The sequence below is a fragment of the Osmerus mordax genome, chromosome 26, assembly GCF_038355195.1.
Source record: "Osmerus mordax isolate fOsmMor3 chromosome 26, fOsmMor3.pri, whole genome shotgun sequence".
In the NCBI taxonomy this organism is placed as follows: domain Eukaryota; kingdom Metazoa; phylum Chordata; class Actinopteri; order Osmeriformes; family Osmeridae; genus Osmerus; species Osmerus mordax.
Window position 1 is genome coordinate 2,628,935 of NC_090075.1, and position 19,530 is coordinate 2,648,464.

A 19,530-nucleotide genomic window follows, 5' to 3' on the forward strand; every position below is an offset into this window, starting at 1 on the left:
GAGAACTGATACATTCAGAGAGTCCTATGTACCTGGACACGGGCAAACAGAGGACAGGGGATGTCTGGAGAAAATCTGTCCTGGATGTTTTGTCCGACATGGAAAGAAAGAGAAATAAATGTATAGAGAGAGGGAGAAAAAGAGAGGGAGAGAGAGAAGATACAGCGACGAGAAAGAGACAAAGAGAGAGACAGGAGAGAGAGAGAGAGAGAGACAGGAGAGAGAGAGAGAGAGAGAGAGAGAGAGAGAGAGAGAGAGAGAGAGAGAAGAGAGATGTTAGGTTGTCTAAGCCATCATCTGCGACACTGAGAGTTACGGCCACACTTTGTATCTTGGTCCTGTTATTAACTGCTGTCAGTGTGATTGTCCATTTCAAAAGTTGTTTTCTCGCTCCCTCGCTTTCTGGTCCTTCAACAATCGCCAATTTCTCGATCAAAACGCGACCTGTCTGTGGGTGGGCGTGTCTGTGTGTGCGACTGTGTGTGTACGTGCAAGCATATGTGTGTGTGTGGTGCGCGGGAAGTGAATGTGTATGCATGCACATGAGTGTGTGTGCCCGTGTGTGTACGTGTGCCCGTGTGTGTGTGTGTGTGTGTGTGTGTGTGGGGCAAGGACTGCTGGGTGCAGCAGTAATGAACACAGACACTGGAGGTGTTCACCTGAGCTGCTGATGTCCCAGTCAGTTCCATGTCCTGCACACGGCTCAATGCAGACCTGCCAGGCCACAGTACTATATGCACACATCTGTGCCAACTGACATCAGGCCAAAATTGTGTGTGTGACTTAGTGAGAGAAGGATACAGAGAGTGGGATGTGTATGTGTGTGTGTGTGTCTGCAACATTTTTGTGACTGCATGTATATGTGTGTGCTACTGTGTGAGTCTGTGTGTTTGCTACAGTGTGTGTGAGGGTCTGTATGTGTGTATGTTACAGTCTGAGTTTGTGTGAATGTGTGTGTGTATGTTACTATGTGAGTGTGTGTGTGTTACTATGCGAGTGTGTGTGTGCCTGTTTGTTTGTTTCAGTCCGACAGGTCCAGGCGTCTGTTGACAGGGGCAGTGTGACACCAGGGTAGCCGGGACAACCTAATGAGTAGAAAGTGCCCCTGCATGTCACTGTGGCCTCAGCTGTGACACGCTGTCTGTTCTCTCCTCTCACCCCTCCCTCCCCCTCTCTACCCCCCTCTCCTCTCTCCTCTCTACCCCTCTCTACCCCCACCTCTTCTCTCCTCTCTCCTCTCACCCCTCCCTCCCCCTCTCTTACCCCCTCTCTTCTCTCCTCTCTACCCCTCTCTACCCCCACCTCTTCTCTCCTCTCTCCTCTCACCCCTCCCTCCCCCTCTCTACCCCCCTCTCCTCTCTCCTTTCTATCCCCCACCTCTTCTCTCCTCTCACCCTCCCTCCCCCTCTCTACCCCCCTCTCTTCTCTCCTCTCTACCCCTCTCTACCCCCACCTCCTCTCTCCTCTCTATCCCCTCTCCCCTCTACCCCCACCTCCTCTCACCTCTCTCCTCTCACCCCCTCCTTCCCCCTCTCCCCTCTCCTTCCTGCCTACTCTCTCTTTTCACCTTTCAATACACCCCCTTTACCCCCCCCCCACTTCAATGCTATCAGAGAGGATCAGACACCCTTTCACCCACATCCCACTGACCCTAGATACACACACACACACACACACACACACACACACACACACATACACACACTGTAACTCACACCCTCCTCCAACTCTCTACAGTACATCCTCTATGGGCTGGTTGTAAGACTCCTCTGGGAGTTGTAGTTCTAGAAGGCACCCCCTAACAACCATTTGTGCTGTGATCATTACCAGGTTTGGCCCCCAGCCAGCACATGCTCAGGACTGATCTACTGGGCCACACAGCCCAGCTCCCAGCACTTGGATACAGAAGGCTGCTCTTAATGTAGCCCAGTTCCCCTGGGCTGAGGAAAGCTGACTAGCTATTCGCTTAGCTATTTCTGACAAGCACAAAGAGGCAAACAATCAATTTTTTGCCCCCTCTCCTGTCAAAATCAATGAATCACTGGTGTACGGCATGTCAGGATGATGGGAGACAGAGTTGTGTCTGAAGAGAACTACAACGTGCCCTGAATCTTTGCCTTCCAAATCTCCCATGCTCTTCTTAACCAGTCATCTGGTCGGAGCAGTTTTACTTTTCCTACATGAACAGAATAGTGAGCTACAAGCTAGAGCGCACCCCCGTCTCACCTTCACTACAGTGACATGTTGACTTAAATGGCAGTTGGTAATCCAACTGCCATTTTCTCTACCGGCTTGATCACAGGATATCTTCCATCAGTACTGTGCTACTGTACACTGTACTGTGCTGTACTATACAACGAGATGCTGTACTGCACAGTAATAAACTATTAGAATAGGCTGTACTGGATCATTTAGAAACGTAGCAAACTGTACTAGGGTGTACCACTGAGACATGCTGGGTTTTATGGGCCGGTGACATTAATAGGCCTGACTTGCTGAATGCTTCAGGCTTGGTTATGAGAGCTGATGTCAAAGGACGGCTTCCCGCTGTGCTTCAGGGCTCCTGTCGGCCTCCTTAACCACACCAACGCAGGCGTGCTTCTTCCAGGCGTACGGTACGAACAAGCCCGTGCCGGGGACCTGATTGTGCCTTTGCGGGTTTAGATCTGTGGACGGTATGACTACGGCTTCATTTATTTATGAACAGTCGTGTTTCCCCATGATAGGGAGAGAGAGAGAGATAGTGAGATGGGGGAGAGAAAGGCTGAGCGAGAGCTAGAGGAGAGAGAGGGAGAGAGTGATAGGGGGAGAGAGACGGAGAGAGACGGAGAGAGAGCTAGGGGAGAGAGAGGGGAGAGAGTGATAAGGGAGAGAGAGGGAGAGAGAGCTAGGGGGAGAGAGAGCTAGGGGAGAGAGAGGGAGAGAGAGCTAGGGGAGATAGAGGGAGAGAGAGCTAGGGGAGAGAGGGAGAGAGAGCTAGGGGAGAGAGAGGGAGAGAGAGCTAGGGGAGAGAGAGGGAGAGAGTGATAGGGGAGAGAGAGGGAGAGAGAGGGAGAGAGAGCTAGGGGAGAGAGAGGGAGAGAGTGATAGGGGGAGAGAGAGGGAGAGAGAGCTAGGGGAGAGAGAGCTAGGGGAGAGAGAGCGAGAGAGAGAGCTAGGGGAGAGAGAGGGAGAGAGAGGGAGAGAGAGCTAGGGGAGAGAGAGCTAGGGGAGAGAGAGGGAGGAGAAGGGTGAGAGGGAGGTTAGAAGGAGAGAGTTTGAGCCAGCAGAGTAGGTAATGAAATGTAATAGGAGGTAAAGAGCTGCGGGCGAAACGGGCCAGTTCAGCCCCTGCACGCACAACCATCTCTATACAGCCTGCCACGTAACCACACGCAGGAGCGAGGGAAGGGAGGAGGGAGGGAGGCTGAGAGCGGAATGAAGGAAGGAGAGAGGGAGGCGAAGGAGAGGGAAGAGGTAGAGTGAATAAGTGGTTGTGTAAAAGAAGGAGGGAATTGGAATCGGGAGTAGAATCTGGGGACATGAGGAAGAGAGAGAACCGTAGAGGGAGAAGGAGGAGAGCGAGTTGGAATGGCGGAGGTGGAGAATGAGGGCACGGAGCATGGGAAATGAGAGATGGAGTACGGGTGTCCTCCCCTACGCAGCGGAAAACCTGCATCAGGACATTGCTTCGCACCGAGGCACGGAAAGTCGTGATTCAATTTATTTTCTAGAAATTGACCTGAGGGTTACTAAGGCGACGTATGACTTGGCTAGGCTGTTAGGTTGTTAGCTAGCTGAGGTGTGTGTGTGTGTGTGGGTGGGTGGGTGGGTGGAGGTAGTACTGTACTTTTTGTCGGCTCCCCTGTAAAGTGGTGTGTGTTCAGGTGTGTGAGTATGGTGTTTGTGTGTGACATAGAGAGAGAGAGAGAGAGAGCGAGGAGAGCTGACCTGAAAAACTAAAGAAAAACGAGGTCCATCCAAATCATTCTCTCCTTCAGCAAGGCCAATTATAGACCCTCTGCTTCTCTTATCGACTCCCGGAATAACAGCTCTCCTGTTTATGCCTCCAACCATTACGAAACAGAACGCACAAAACTCCTCATCTCTCCCCTCTCTGAGGAGGGGCCTGTTTGACGGACAGAACCTCTACCTGTCTCCTGGGCTCCTTTCACGTGTCGGTACTGCTCGGTTCTGTGGGCCGTCTGAAGAACACAAGTCCGACCACTCCGTTTGCTTGGAGACGGATTGTTGGGCTAATGGTTTTCTACAGCCCGTCTCGGGGACAAACTGCAGTTTGCGCAGAGCAGATAAAGCCGTTGGAGTCTGAATTGGACTACAAACGCATAGAGTACGCAACAGAGGCAAAACACACACACACACTACCTGGCCTTGGGACATATTGCGTCCCTCCTCCACACGCAACCCCCCCCCCCCTCCCCGCCTTCCCCCCAGTGTGACTCTCATCTGTCCTCATAAATGTTTCACGGGCCCAGCTGAAGCATCCAGAACATCCATTATGCAACTCCTCTAAATGTCTTTTTTTGCCCCAATAATTGCAAACACTATCACAGGTGTGGATGATAGTGTCCTCTAGAGGGGGGTGGGTGAGGGGATCGAGGGTGGGGGGGGGGGGGGTGAGGATGAGGGGCTAGCCAGAGCAGTGGGTAGGACGTTTGTGTCCCTGCGCCTCAGTGATGGTGGTGATGTAATGAAGCAAACAGATTGTTTAAAAAAGATGTTTGAGCCTTCAGAAGGGATGGAGGAGCCCAACCAGAAAGACTAAACGAAAGAAAGATGGTAACCTTAGAAACCTTATGGCCTTTTCTGACACCACAGCACAGAGTGTGAAATCAGTTCAAATGGGGACTTGCTGTTATTTGCAGTTAACCTGATTGCCTTGGGCTGTAATTAATACTGCTCACAGCACAGATGTCTAATCCTGTCACACTAATGTCTGAGCCTATTAAACGCATGCTCTCACACACACACACACACACACACACACGGTCTCCCACCCTCTCATACACTCATGGGGGAAGGGCTTCAATATGACAGGAAAACCATAATCAAAGTACACCAACAAATCAACAGAACACATTTGAACAAAAAAGGTGAAGTTGGTTTGACTTCAAAAGCTCAAAAGTTTCTATGTTTCCAGACACAGTAAGAAGAGACTTCAGTATGACTTAAATAAAAAGACAACCAATGCAGATTAGTATACATTAGGTTGAAAGTATAATATATTCTAAAATAGCTTCACAAATCAACGGTAATTCATGCACTTAACATGCATTACTAAAAAGGTATTGACGTGACAGTAATGGTGATGGATTTCCTGTTCTTTTAAGCCATATTTATTTAGACTCCAGAAATCGACTGATGCGTCCCTAGATATCCTGGTGCGTGGGGGTGGGGGGGGGGTGTGTGGGCGCAGAGGAGTGATTGATAACCAGACCGTTGACACAAACGATCTTCTTGACCCTTAATCCTTCGTCTTTGACCCCTTGACACAACCAGTGACCTGTGACAAACCACTCCACCACCCCCCCCACCCCCATCGAGCTGGTAATAAGGAATATCTTAGAAGTAGCCCAGGGTGGGGTGGGGGGGTGGTGGAGAGAGAGGTTGAGGGAGGGAGGGTGAACCCTAACCCTTCTTGAACTCTTCTCCCGTGTGACCTCTGACCCCTAGGCCCACTCACCAATCTCGCAGCTCTCTCCAGAGTAGCCTGGGGGACAGTAGCAGCTGTAGCCGTCGCCCTCCTGCAGACAGCTGCCCCCGTGGAGGCAAGGGTTGGTCTGGCACGGGTTCTCCTCTGTTACACAGACACACACACACAGAGAGACACACAGGTAGAGGGAGAGAAGTGAAAGGGAAAGATCAGAGGCATTTAGAAGCAATTTATGGAAACCTTTCCGTACACACACACACACACACACACACGCGACTGAATGCAGACAGTGTTACGAATGCACAGTAACAGGATTCCTAATGGCGTGGCAGACACTGAGTGAAGCAAAGTCGACGAACACTATTCCACCAGGTTTTCCTGTTTTTCGGATTCGGTCATTCAGACAGACATGGGTGGACAGTGTGTGTGTGTGTGTGTGTGTGTCAGAGCGACTTTCAGCCAGGTGATAGATCCGTGGCCCCGCGACATGTCTCTCTGTCATCCTCTCGTTCAAAATGACAGACGCACCGCAGGCGAAGGACAATGTGAGTCTCCGCTGCCTGCCTCGCCTTGCCTCGCCCCGCCCCGCCTCCGATGAGCCAGGGCCCTCGTAAATTACGCCATCATCATCCAGTCAGGCACACTCACGGGCACTCTGCTTTTATGAAACATGGCGGGCGCCGTGGCGAGGTGATAAACACGCTGGTTTTTATTTCCTGCGGGGCCCGCTACTCCGCATGCCCATGGGGGAGCGGGGGGGGGGGGCGGCTAAATGTACAGACGGAAGGCGATTAAGTCGTAATTATAGTCCTCAGTTTGAGAGATGTGGGGTTGGGGGGGGGGGGGGGGGTTGGGGGGGGGGGGTTCCAAGGACGCCGGAGCCCGGCGAGGTTTCGCAGTGTTTGTTTTACGGCCTCGTCCTGATAGGGCTCCTCCAGGCAGGACTCTATCTGACAGGGCATCTGATGCAGCGCTGACGCTGTGCCTCCCAGACTGCCCTAACGAGCTATGAGGAGAGAGAGATAAACCTGCTCACCCCGTGCACCTCGAGTGGTAGAGTGTTCACCTGCGTGTGTGTCAGTGTGCAGTGTGTTTGCTTGTGTGTGTCATACTGAAGGTGTTTCTGTGTGTGTTTGTGGCTCTGGGCTGGGGAGATACGGGGCGAATGTGTTCATTCCCCGGCCTCCCCCCCCTCCCCCCCTCCCCCCCTCCCCCCCAGGGTGCTGGTCACTGATTGGCTGAGGTGCTGACGAGAGGACAAGCTTTGAACAAGCTTCAAAGGAATGCGGAGTGAATACAGCCACTAGTGGAGGAGTTTTAATGTCTTCAATCAACACCAGAAGCACACAGTACGTGGTACATAAGCAGCACGCACGCTGGACTGGGTGGATATCAGTCCTAAAAGCATCGCAGTCTGACCACTAGTGAACGGAGCCGTGTGTTCTTCAATCGCAATGAACCCCTCGTCCACACCCCCCTAGTGACAGGGAAGGCCTTAATGGGTCAGGCACACAGAAGAACGAAGCTATGGATCTGAGCTAGCTTGGTGCTTCCTTCCATACAGCCTTCAGCACAGACCTGAAAACATACATACAACTGGAGCCTCTCTCCTCCATTTGCTGTTATTTACTATTCAGACAAGATGAGCACTCTGTGGTTGGGTAAATGAGCCAGGTGCTTGTGTTGGGTTTGTGGTTCAGAACCTTCTGCTCCCTAGTGTGTGGAGTACTTGAGGGTGTGAGGGCAGGCACATGTTCTCTCTGTGATTGGGTAATAGAAACCTACATAGCAATATAAAAGATAATGGATCTACTGGTACCTAGTTCTGGTGTACTGTAGGTTTGTGGGTGTGCGTGTGCACGTGTGTGTGTGTGTGTGGTGTTTGATAGCGTTTGTGTGCGTGCATGTGTGTGTTTGATAGCGTTTGTGTGCGTGCATGTGTGTTTGATAGCGTTTGTGTGCGTGCATGTGTGTGTTTGTGTTGTTTCTGAATAACTCTAGGCTCCAGGCCATGGACTGAGATAAGTGAAGGTGCCAGTGGAAAATGAAACTGAGGTAGTAAATGGTCAGCGAAGCTCACATAGTCTATCAGAGAGACAGACAGAGAGAGAGAGAGAGAGAGAGAGAGAGAGAGAGAGAGAGAGAGAGACACACAGAGAGAGACAGAAAGACAGAGAGAGACAGAGAGAGAAACAAAGAAAGAGAAACAAAGAGAGAAAAACAGAGAGAGAGAGACAAAGAGAAAGAGAGAGCGACAAAAAGAGAGAGAGTGCAGCAGATGGTAGCTCAGTTTAGTCCCAAAACAGAGAGAGCCACCAGGGTAAACGCAGCCTCCATTTGTCCACCCAGAAACCAAAACAAAGCTCAACCTTTTATCAAGTGTGATTCGACAAGGCCCACGAAAACTCTGCTCAGAGGCTGAACTAGAGGAAAATGAGTTTCCTCATCTATGACCCCAGCGATGAACACTGCAAAGGTCTCTGGTTCACACATGTCCCATTTCCTTATTACACCCAGATGATACGTATTTATTATACCTGAGAAAACATGGGTGACACACACACACACACACACACATCCATGCACATACACACACACACACATAAAATAAATGTTTGAAGTTTGAACTAAAGAATGCTGGGTGTACAGCAGCGGCCCGTATTGCAATCTTTCCCGTTTTCCACAGAGGTGAAAATTGGTTGTTCAACGGGTTGGTTATGTCTGTGTGAGGTGAGAGACAGCTAGGGAGAGAAGGAGAGAGAGAGAGAGAGAAGGAGAGAGAGAGAAGGAGAGAGAGAGAGAGAAGGAGAGAGAGAGAGAGAGAGAGAGAGAGAGAGAGAGAAGGAGAGAGAGAGAGAGAGAGAAGAGAGAGAGAGAGAGAGAGAGAGAGAGAGAGAGAGAGAGAGAGAGAGAGAGAGAGAGAGAGAGAGAGAGAGAGAGAGAGAGAGAGAGAGAGAGAGAGAGAGAGAGAGAGAAGGGTTAGTTTGAAACAACCAATAGGGACAAAATATCCTGGGGGGGCTATTTTCTTCTTGTCTAAAAGCTGCTGGCTGGTGATTAATGACTTACTCCTCTTAAAATAGCCCTGATTCTCCTCTATCTTTGTCTGGACTGAGAAAGAGAGAGCGAGAACACCCCCCCCCCCCACACACACACACACACACACTGTCCTCCTCACACTAGTAGGCACTCTCTCTTCATCTCCTCCTCTCCAGCTCGGTGTCACGAGACTCATGAAGAACTGGATCATCGTGTCCGGATGCGACGCCAGGGCCGGCTAACAGCTGCGGAAAGCCCCGAGGCGTGAGAGGCCCGCCGAGAGGCGGAGCCCGCGGTGCGTGACAGGAGGCTCTGGGGTCAGAGCAACCTGATGTACCCTGACACACACACACACACCTGTTCGCTCACCTCCTGATGCACACGAGGCACCTCACGCAGATATACAGTCGTGGACACCCGCACGCGTGTATGCAACACACACGCACACCTTTTCTTTCGCTCTGTCTGTGTCAGATCCCCCCCCCCCCCCATGCTCCATCACCCAGGGAGGTTATTGAACCTTGTAACAGCTTTCCAGAGAAGAGCATCATGAGTGCTCCTGTTCAAGTGCGGCTCCGCCAACACGATAAGCTGCCAGCGACCCGCTCACAGCTCTTAAACTTTAATGCTACATCGGAAAATGCACGCACGCACAACTCTACTCTCAGTTCTCAAAATGAGTACATCACACAGCATGGGGGGGGGGGGGGGGGGCGAAATACAGCAATAACTGTCACCGTGACAACGCAGCGAACTCTGAAATATGCCAAGGAAAAAAGCTGATAAAGTGGGCAGCTTACATGAGTAGGACACACACACGCGCTCACAGAATCCAGAAGCTTCTATAGAGGCGGTCACATTTGTCCCTCCTGTATCCTTGAGCTGGGAAGAGTTCCGGCCGTCTGCTGTGGTGCTTACAGGGTACACCTCCTGCTAGCTGTCCAGCTACGCTCGGCTAGCTCGTTACCGTCTCCGCTGCATAGTGCAGCCATGGACATACTGTGCTGTATCGCTCTCGTACGTTGTACAGTATAGCCCTGGGCTGAAAGTGGTGCGTTGGTAACTGAAGTGAGCACGCCCCAAGAGCAGTGATGTCTGTGGCGGCTGTGGCTCAGGGGGTAGAGAGGGTCGTCTGTTAATCGCAAAGTTGGCGGTTCGATCCCCGACTCCTCCTAGGTCATGTGCCGAAGTATCCTTGAGCAAGACTCTGAACCCCAAGTTGCTCCCGATGGGCAGGCCGGCGCCTTGCATGGCAGCTCGCCGCCATCGCTATGTGTGAGTTTGAGTATGAATGGGTGAATGAGAGGCAAACATTGTAAAGTGCTTTGAGTGCCGCTAAGGTAAAAAAGCGCTATATAAATGCAGTCCATTTACCATTTACCATGTCCCTATGTGAGCAGTCAGGCTTTAGGGGGGATTAGTGACAGTGAAGAGGTGTGTGGTGTTCCTGTCTGCCTCTGTCTTCCCTCCAATCACGCCACAGCCTGTGGAGGCGTGGTTCAGGAGTCCAGACCGGTGTGAGAGACAGAGAGAGAGACAGAGAGAGAGAGAGACAGAGAGAGAGAGGGAGAGAGAGGGAGACAGAGAGAGCGAGGGAGAGAGAGAGAGAGAGAGAGAGGGAGAGGGAAGGAGAGAGAGAGGATCTCTATTGAGTCTCTCTTCCCTGCTTCACCAGACTCTGCTCTTTGGTCGACAGATCTCAGAAACCTGTGGCCAGTGCAGTCAATAAGGCCAGAGTAGTCAATGAGACCAGTCTAGACAATGATAGCAGAGTAGTCAATAAGACCACACCTGCACAGCACTACACACACACAGCATTACTACACACACACAGCATTACTACACACACACAGCACTACACACACACACAGCACTACTACACACACACAGCATTACTACACACACACAGCACTACTACACACACACAGCACTACTACACACACACAGCATTACTACACACACACAGCACTACACACACACACAGCATTACTACACACACACAGCACTACCACACACACACAGCATTACTACACACACACACAGTACTACAGAACACACAGTACTACACAGACACAGTACTGTAACCTCACAGGAGAGCCCAGGTGAGCAGATGCTAGCAGCTCGCTCTGTTCCAGCACTGCTTCAGCCCAAACGAGGATGAATGGGAGCCCAGCAGAGGATGATTGCTGCTGCTGTCCAACCATGACAGTCTGTGTGTGTGCTTTGTGCTGTGTGTTCTGTGTGTGTGCTATGTGTGTGTCTGTGTGTGTTTGCTGAGTGTGTGTACCTGTGTGTGCGTGTGTGTGTGTAAATGAAAAGCAAGTGAAAAACTTGATCCGAAAAGTAGAAATGTTTGACTTAACCTCTCTTCCTCTCAGCTATGCTTCTGGGACCACACAGCAAATTGTATTAGAAATGTAGCAGATTAGGCACCACATGGAATCATTTCCATCTGAAAGAACCTCCTGAATCTATTTTTATTACCGAGGCCCCATCATTCCAAAGCCAGATCATTCCATTTATGTCAAATTCATCTCCCACAGCATCAGACGCACACACACACACTCACACACACGCGCATACACACAGATGGCTTAAGTGAAATGCATGACACACAAAATTAGCTACAGCCCCTGAAGACCAAAGCATCCATGAAAGACAGCTAGCTCTGTAGCAGACATGTCTGCTGACACACTGCATTAGGTAACAGAAACATGTCCAGCATTCACTACAGGTCCATTTAAGAAGCTGAAAAACAGAAGTGACAGAAAAAATTGCTGCATTGTTAGAAGAGCACTTGTGGCATTGGCAAGTCGGCCTAAATAAATTGCATTATTTGAGCTGTCACAACTGAGAAAAGAATCCGGCTTACCTTATCATCACAAACCCATTCCAATCTCTCCACTTCAGTTTCTCTGTGTGTGCTTTTTCATTCGTCTAATTCAGCGTTTTTCTCCCAGCGATAGGAGTGCAGGGCACCAGGATACACAGAACACTGGAGGAGAGCCAGTCAGACTCAGAATACAGTCAGACCTACAGTGGTGTTGAACACTGTAATCTACGATTGTGAGCTCAGAGTTCGGTTCTGTCTGACCTTGGCAAGCAATACTTTCTGACCTCATCAAGATCGACTTCACAAACCCTCCTGCATCATTATATCACAATCGTATTCCCCTCTCACCCCCCCACCAACCCTCCTCTCCTCCTCCTGCCCACCACCCCTCCTTCTCCCCACCACCCCTCCTCCTCCCCACCCTTCCTTCTCCCCACCACCCCCCCTCCTCTCCTCCTCCTGCCCACCACCCCGTCCTCTCCTCCAGGCCTCCCTGTCCTGCTCCATCCTGGCGGAGAGTCTGGAGAGCTCCTGACAGCCTCTCTAAATGGAGGCCTGCCATGCTGCAGGCTACGGGGCCTTGCTAACAGCCCTGTGAATCAGACAGAACCCCCACCCCATCCCCTGTACCACCACCGAGGCCCCCCCTCCACACCACTCAGGGGTCCCCCCCACCATGCCCTGCTCAGCCTGACATGCCCCCCCGCTCCGACCACTGTGGAAATGCCTGATGAGTTGTGACGGCTCCCAGAATCCTCTGCGGCGAGGAGAGAGGAAGCTGGGAAGGAAGGAATGGAGGGAGGAAAGGAAGAATAGAAGAAAGGAAAGATAAAAGGTAGGGAAGGGACGCAAAAGAGGGAAGGGAGGAAGGAAGGAGGGAGGGAAATAGGGAAGAAAGGGCGATAGAAAGGAAAAGAGGTAGGAAATAGGGAAGTAAGAAAGGAAGGCAGGCAGGAAGGAAGGCAGGAAGGAGGGGAGGCAGCTAACTAGCCGCGTTTCGTCATTCAATCACCTTCTCCGAGGCGACTAAGAGGGCGAGGCTATTAGAATTCCTCGGCTCTACAGTTAACCTCTGGGGCGTCCGTTTCCTGCTGAAGTGTCTGGCTCAGAGCAGAGCAGGACCAATGCATCATGGGACAGCACTATTCAAATGTCTGCAGGCAGACTGCCTGCATAATACAGCAGTATTTCTATTACTATCGTTTTGGCAATAAGGCCACAGTTGTAAAAGTTCAGTGATCGTTCCTCTTTTGGAAGGGCTTGTGTCGAGAGAGAGAGAGAGAGAGAGAGAGAGAGAGAGAGAGAGAGAGAGAGAGAGAGAGAGAGAGAGAGAGAGAGAGAGAGAGAGAGAGAGAGAGAGAAAGAGAGACAGAAAGCGAGACAGACAGACAGAGAGAGAGAGAGAGAGAGAGAGAGAGAGAGAGAGAGAGAGAGAGAGAGAGAGAGAGAGAGAGAGAGAGAGTGACAGAGATTAAGAGAGAGAGTGTGAGACAGACACAGCATATTTCCAGTGCTGAAATCATCCATCAGCGGGGCCTCAGTATCGGACTCTGCATGCACACGGTAATTCGATGAGAGGGCCTGGATAACACTCCATTCTGCCTGTCCTGATACCAGTACCTTCCGTTGAAAAGGAACTCTTTGTGCTCACACAGACAGACTTTCTGTTCAGGGGATTATCTATGTTCTCCCTGACAGGCTGTGGCCCGCAGCAGCATCTCTGCAGGACTCAGAGACGTTATTTGCAGGTTTATAGAACCAGCCGTGGTCATACGGGCTTGCGGGGCCCTGCGCTGAATACTAAAAACAGGACGCATACTGTTTCTGCCGGGATATCCGTCGGATCAATGTGGCTCCTTTTAATAGGACAACATACGGCTCAATAGAGGAAAAGAGGGAAGAGAGGAAGGAAGGAGGGAAATATTCCTCCTCTCTCCCTCTCTATCTCACAGCGGTCTGAAATTGAAAAGAGCCCAAATGTGGAGAGCGACTCTGGAGGGTGTGAGATTTAACCTGCTTCATTACCCTGGGATGTTTCATTACCCTGGGATGTTTCATTACCCTGGGATGTTTCATTACCCTGGGATGTTTCATTACCCTGGGATGTTTCATTACCCTGGGATGTTTCATTACCCTGGGATGTTTCATTACCCTGGGATGTTTCATTACCCTGGGATGTTTCATTACCCTGGGATGTTTCATTACCCTGGGATGTTTCATTACCCTGGGATGTTTCATTACCCTGGGATGTTTCATTACCCTGGGATGTTTCATTACCCTGGGATGTTTCATTACCCTGGGATGTTTCATTGCCCCCACATAAAACGGTTGCTATAATGTGCCCAGACTGAGCCAAAGGCCGCGAGCCGGCATCATTTCCTGTGGAACTACAAGTCTCCTGCCTCCGACTGGACCCATCAGGTACTTTCAGAATCGGGGACATGAAAAGGGAAGCAGGCTGCTGGGTTAAAACTTTCCATCATCTGGCAGCACAGCCAGAACCAGGTGAGCCTACTTTGGGATCCTTGGGACCACTGAGTAGTTCTCCTGGTTCTGTAGAACTTTGTGTGAGAATAGTCAGTGCTTCCTACGGAACCATATGGCAGAACCAGGGAGTCAGGTGGCTGAGCGGTGAGGGAAATGGGCTAGTAATCCGAAGGTTGCCAGTTCGATTCCCGGTCAAGCCAACTGACGTTGTGTCCTTGGGCAAGGCACCTACTTGCCTCGGGGGGAATGTCCCTGTACTTACTGTAAGTCGCTCTGGATAAGAGCGTCTGCTAAATGACTAAATGTAAATGTAAATGTAAACTAGACTCAGACCCAGACCCCCTCTTCCTTTCCTCTCTCTCATCACTTCCTGGTTGAGCCAGGCTTTCCTCTCTCTCATCACTTCCTGGTTGAGCCATGCTTTCCTCTCTCTCATCACTTCCTGGTATGTAATGTAACCAGCTAAACCTCCTCCTCTCATTGCCCCCCCCCCCCAAAAAAAAATCCTGCGATTCACCCGCGTCATTACTGGGCGCAGCAAACGAGGGAACACGGAACTGCAGACGTTCCGCGGTGGCAGCCGTGGGAACGCGGAACAGATAGGGAGGAACCCACCAGCAGCTCTGTGTCCTCCAGCGCCTTTGTTCTCCTCGGCGAACGGCAACATGTCGAACACATTTTTACTTCTCCCAGACACCGGGGAGACCAAAATGAACAAGCGTTCTTGTTTTGTTCGTACTTGACGGTTTGTCTTTTCCCGCCGAAGGGCCCCGGGATTCCATCTTTCATGTCGTAAAATGGGAGTCAGATGGCTGAGTGGTTAGGGAATCAGGCTATTAATCAGAAGGTTGCCGGTTCGATTCCCTGCCATGCGAAAATGACGTTGTGTCCTTGGGCAAGGCACTTCACCCTACTTTCCTCGGGGGGAATGTCCCTGTACTTACTTTAAGTCGTTTGGGATAAGAGCGTCTGCTAAATTACTAAATGTAAAATGGGAGTCTGGTTTAGCGAGCGAAACCAGATCAGCCGCGTGAGGGGAGGAGTATTGTTTGGGGTAAAACAAGGCTCTGTAGTCTCTCTCTTCAGCTATGTGCCCTCATGAAAAAGTGGCTCACCATTTAACCCGTTAAGGAGTAGCGTCACACATGTGATTCTGAACATTCCAACCGACTATTTTCCGATAGACAAAAACTATATGACAAACGCTATAGTATGGCTTCAAAATTTACAATTAGGAGGCTAACAAGTAACACTAGCAGGTAGTAGCATTGCTACGAGTATTATGCTAGGTTGCTAGGTAACGGAAGCTAACTAAAACTAGCTAGCTTCCGTTTTGGAAAAATAACTCACTCCTTAAAAGGTGCGTACCATGTAGTCTGAGGACTAACCGCAGGGGCTTGGGTTCGATTCCAGCCCGGGACATTTCTCGCCTCTCCTCCCCTCTTTCTCTCCCCCGTAGGTTTCCTGTCACCCTGTACGGTCTTAATCCCAATAAAGCAGAACTGAGTTAAAATACGTCTTGAAATAAATCTTCGAATAGATTGCTTCACATTATCCCAATTATGTCTGAGCACGGTCCTCGGTGTAACTGCAATGTATTGCCTTACAACCCCAAGTGCTTTTCCACACTACAGTTAAGCTCATTTTCAACGCTTTAATTCCTCTGCATTTCCCCTAGTTGCCAGAACACCAAAGAGCCTTACACACACACACACACACACACACACACACATGCACAAACAGACTGTACACACATACACACACATAGGTTTGGACGAGGTCCTCGACGAACCACACCACGCTCATTTTCAACGCTTTAATTCCTCTGCATTTCCCCTAGTTGCCAGAACACCAAAGAGCCTTACACCCACACACACACACACACACACACACACACATGCACGAGCACAAACAGACTGTACACACATACACACACATGCAAACACAAGCACCATAGCCACAAACTAAAAGTTACCCAAGGCAACACTTCCCATTCATTTAATAAGCAAGGAGCCAATTGTGCGGGATTAGATACAGCAGCTGTTTGATATGAAAAAATGGTCGAATGAAGGCAATGAAAAGAAGATTAGGTAGAAATGTGGAGGAAGAGAGAGACAGAGAGAGAGAGAGAGAGAGAGAGAGAGAGAGAGAGAGAGAGAGAAAGAGAGAGAGAGGTAGAGAGACGATCAGAAAATTAAGAGAAACAAGAGATGAGACAATGGTTATGTACAATATATGGGAATTTGATGGCCCTAATAGTGATGACGAAAGATCTGCAGCTTGCTGAGGTCAGATACAATACATCAGCTAGAATGGACTCTAGGCTGGCCCAGGCTGGTTTAGACTGGACTAGGCTAGGCTGAACTGGGCTGGACTGGTCTGTTCTAAGCTAGAAAGGATAATTTACTGTGGCATTTTAACACACCAGATACAGAACAGACTTAACTAGAGAGGATACAATTTCTGGGGAAATTGTAGGGTGTGCTTGCTTGCGTCGGTTGCACAGGGGTCTGTATATTTTATATAAAAATGCATCGGGCCTACTTATTATTTATAAAGATTACATAGATTTAAAAGCATCTTTTTTTTGCTGCTCATTTACAACTCAAAATACGAGTGAAGTGTAGAATGAAATATGATGTCTTCTCATTTCCCCTGCAAGAGGCAGCTGACAGGCTGAATCAAAACGAATACATTTGGCAGACCGGTGTACAAATGGACCTAATCTCTATGACTTAAACGTCCTTTTAAGTTGTCCCTTCTCGTGATATTTTCAGGCATTTAGCCTACTCATATTGCATTCATTCATTAATAAAGAACCCCCTTTGAAGATTATTCTACGACTTTACCGGCAGAAGATAGAATCGCGATTCAAACAGTACCATCTGCTAACTGAAAATATGCCCCCAAAAACGTAAATAAGCTTGACATTTATTTAGTGGAAAATAGCTCATTCATAAAAAGCTCACTGGTAGCGATCATTGTCAGTAACAACTCAAAATGCGATATAGCCCTGTGTGGAGAAGCTGCCCCGGTAAATTCTACTACTACAGTACAGTACTAGACTACTGCTGTGTTCGTCTTGATAGCGATTGCGTTGGTTGAATTCGATTAAACGTTCCGTTGTACGGTTTAGGCTGAAATTAATTATTTTCATGAACAGATTGACAAAGTTTAGGCTGTGGCAATGAAGTTCAGGTTAGTAGTCAGATAGTTTCCCTACGGAAAGACTTTTGAGTAAGGGGAGTGCCGAACATGTTCTGTTGCCGTTTGACTTAAACAGCTGAGGAGTTGTTGTTAGCTACTCACACTAGTGTCTCGGGTACAGTAGGCTACAGCGTTGCAGTGAGCTACACTGGTTTGAAACCACAGGTAATGGTAATTTCACCAACAAATCGTTTACTAATGTCAGAATAAATCCTACAACGAAAATGTATATGTGAGGAATGTTTATTTTAACGATTGAAAACAGATACATCATAGACCACTGTAGTATGTGTTGCCCGGGCAACACAGGCTAATGTCATGATGCTAATATGTCAGTGAAATAGTAGACTACTGTTTCCGAAAGTAGATGTACTTCCTTAATAATATCAGCTTATATTGTACATTACACATCACAATTGTGTGTCATATCACAAAGTAAAATGAGTAAATATTTATCACCCTGGCCTCTTTGTTTGTGGCGTTTCTGCAGCTGCCTTGCAGTAAAGCTATAGTTAGCCTAGCTATCCCCCAAGTTAACAGATGTGAAACGAATGTTCTGCCAAAGGTAGTCACGCGTGTTTTCGTGACATTATTGCAGACCGGTGTAAAAATTGACCTAATCTCTATGATTTAAACGTCATTTTAAGTTTTTCTCTTCTCATGATATTTTCAGGCATTTAGCCTACTCATATTGCATTCATTCATGAATAAACAACCCCTTTGAAGATTATTCTACGACGTTACCCGGCAGTAGTAGATGGAATCGCAATTCAAACGGTACCATCTGCTAACTGAAAATATGCCCCCCAAAACGTAAATAAGCTTGACATTTATTTAGTGGAAAATTGCTCATTCATAAAAAGCTCACTGGTAGCGATCATTGTCAGTAACAACGCAAAATGCGATATAGCCCTGTGTTGAGAAGCTGCCCCGGTAAATTGTACTACCACGGTACAGTACTAGACTACTGCTGTGTTCGTCTTGGTAGCGATTGCCTTGGTTGAATTGGATTTAACGTTCCGTTGTACGGTTTAGGCTGAAATTAATTATTGTCATGAACAGATTGACAACGTTTAGGCTGTGGCAATGAAGTTCAGGTTAGTAGTTAGATAGACTTTTGATTTAAGTAAGGGGAGTGCCGAACATTTTCTGTCGCCGTTTGACTTCCTAAACAGCTGTGTACTGTAGCTAGATGTTTTTGTAGTGTGTCTCGCGTAAGCTACAGCGTTGCAGTGAGCTACACTGGTTTGAAACCACAGGTAATGGTAATTTCACCAACAAATCGTTTTCTAATGTCAGAATAAATCCTACAACGAAAATGTATATGTGAGGAATGTTTATTTTAACGATTGAAAACAGATAACGCTACATCATAGACCACTGTAGTATGTGTTGCCCGGGAAACACAGGCTAATGTCATGATGCTAATACTTCAGTGAAATAGTAGACTACTGTTTCCGAAAGTAGATGTACTTCCTTAATAATATCAGCTTATATTGTACATTACACATCACAATTGTGTGTCATATCACAAAGTAAAATGAGTAAATAGTTATCACCCTGGCCTCTTTTCTTGTGGCGTTTCTGCAGCTGCCTTGCAGTAAAGCTATAGTTAGCCTAGCTATCCCCCAAGTTAACAGATGTGAAACGAATGTTCTGGCAAAGGTAGTCACGCGTGTTTTCGTGACGTTAGTGACGCAGTGACGTTAGTAACGTCAGTGACTGTGGCTAGCAAATTAGCCACCGTTAGCTTCACTTTTCGCCACAAAAACTTAACTTACGCTTAAACCATGCAACGGAACGTAAATTCCAATAGAAGCAACTCAATCGCTACCAAGACGAAACTTTTGACACCTACGTTGTCTATGTAGGCCAAGTATTTACTGAGTTTTAGGGGGGCAAAAAGAAATAAAAATAATAATAATAATAATATATATGTGAGAGAACAAAGGTTGTGCTCTCGCCGAAGGCTTGAGCACACCCAATAAACATTATTGCTAAGGGATACATGATGAAGACCAGAGCAGTAATAAAATAAGTTGGACAAAGATGCTTTCAGCAAGGAAGAGAGAGAAGAGAGAGAGAGAGAGAGAGAGAGAGAGAGAGAGAGAGAGAGAGAGAGAGAGAGAGAGAGAGAGAGAGAGAGAGAGAGAGAGAGAAAATCAATAATAAAGCAGATACAGTCGACAGCATGCCCCAGCAGAGAGAGTGCCGTCCTCTCCTCCCCTCTCCATCCCTCTCCTCTCCCCTGCTCTCTTTTCCTCTCCTCTCCCCTCCTCCTCTCAGGACAGGGTCAGGGTTAGAGATATCG

General features: G+C 48.7%; 1 protein-coding gene across 1 annotated transcript in view; it reads right to left on the bottom strand.

Annotated features, from left to right (window-relative positions):
- The window catches only part of ncanb (neurocan b), a 54,454-nt gene that overhangs the window by 17,144 nt on the left and 17,780 nt on the right, over positions 1 to 19,530 (bottom strand). The window contains 2 exon segments of the mRNA XM_067229441.1: positions 5,684 to 5,797; positions 15,180 to 15,182. Of these exon segments, the coding sequence (XP_067085542.1) occupies positions 5,684 to 5,797; positions 15,180 to 15,182 (117 nt within the window).